Raw genomic sequence first — 1,277 nt, 5'->3', positions numbered from 1 at the left:
TTAATTTCAACAGAATAGTTCCTACTATAATATTAGTAATAAAATAGAATTTTTGTATAAAAATTTAATGATAAAAATAATATTATTAATTTTAGAAGACAGTGCTTGCTCAAAAAATATTTTTTTACAAAGATGTACTAAATTACAAAATAGCCCCAAGCATAGTACATATATTTGAAATACACTTTTACTATACAATACAGTAATATCTGGAAAAAAGCAAACAAGGACCCACTAATAGAATTTTTTTTAATTATGTAGCTATGTTAATAATTCACCATTATCAATAACAAAAATAGCACCCGTAATACTAGAAGCACGATCACTTGCCAAATATAGAATTACGTCAGCAACCTCTTCGCTTGTTGCCATTTTTCGTAACGGGTAGGTTTTGCTGTATTCTTGATACAATTGTCCAGTTTGTTCTTTATTAAATCCAGCCGCTTCTGCAAAGGCAGTTTTTGTACCTCCAGGGTTTACTGAGTTAACACGAACACCTTCTGTTCCCAGTTCTAAAGCCACGCATTTAGTGAACTGATCCAGAGCGGCTTTTGATACACAATAAGGCAAATAATCAACACCTTTTATTGGTTTTATACCTGCAGTACTTGAAACATTGACGACGTTTCCCTTAGATTTCACGAGATATGGAGTAGCAAGACTTGTCAGCAAATAAGCCGACCGGACGTTGATTGCCATAGCACGGTCAAGTAGGTGTACTCCATCGCGTAGACAGCCACGAATTCCTACACCCGCGTTATTAACAATAACGTCTATGCGATCGAAATGTTCAATAGTCTCTACTATTATTCTTTTTACATCTTCGTCATTGGTTAAATCTGCTGCAATGGCCAGAGGCTTAAAACCTTTTATTCCTTCACATTTTCCTGCGACTTCTTTAAGAGTAGTTTCATTCCGTCCGACTAGAACAAGTTTAGCAGATTGGCTTGCGAATAGAATAGCCGCACTAGCACCAATACCTCCACTTGCACCGGTTACAATAACAACTTTGTTTTGGAAGTCCATCGCAGGTAATGTTTCAAATGAGACTGTTCAGAAACAAGGCCGGTGTTTACTAAATAAGATTAGACTTCCGTGGTTTCGCTTGAGTAGGAAGTGTTCAAGCATAAAGGCTAAACATTATCGCACTGTAATTAGTTATAATATAGATAAATATAGTATACCGCTCTTATGAGATAATACTGCCGTTAATTTAACATTACCAATAGGTAAATCTTAAGATTTATAAACTTTAATTAAAGTTAAATGAAGTTTGT

General features: G+C 34.8%; 1 protein-coding gene across 1 annotated transcript; it reads right to left on the bottom strand.

Annotated features, from left to right (window-relative positions):
• Positions 1-261: 261 nt before the first annotated feature.
• LOC137931365 (uncharacterized oxidoreductase TM_0325-like) lies at positions 262-1,026 on the bottom strand. Its single transcript, XM_068774813.1, has one exon. The coding sequence runs from the start codon at positions 1,024-1,026 to the stop codon at positions 262-264; it is 765 nt and encodes a 254-aa protein (XP_068630914.1).
• Between the last annotated feature and the right edge of the window lie 251 nt (positions 1,027-1,277).

Source organism: Battus philenor, unplaced genomic scaffold (genome assembly GCF_028537555.1).
Source record: "Battus philenor isolate CCGP_79_NKW_IND1 unplaced genomic scaffold, ilBatPhil1.0.hap1 SCAF_11, whole genome shotgun sequence".
NCBI classification, from domain to species: domain Eukaryota; kingdom Metazoa; phylum Arthropoda; class Insecta; order Lepidoptera; family Papilionidae; genus Battus; species Battus philenor.
The sequence above is the reverse complement of the archived record's forward strand: the minus strand, read 5'-3'. Positions and strand labels throughout refer to the sequence as shown.

Excerpts from the sequence above, each read along its gene's own strand:
- LOC137931365 (XM_068774813.1), bottom strand. The coding sequence starts at position 1,026 with ATGGACTTCCAAAACAAAGTTGTTATTGTAACCGGTGCAAGTGGAGGT.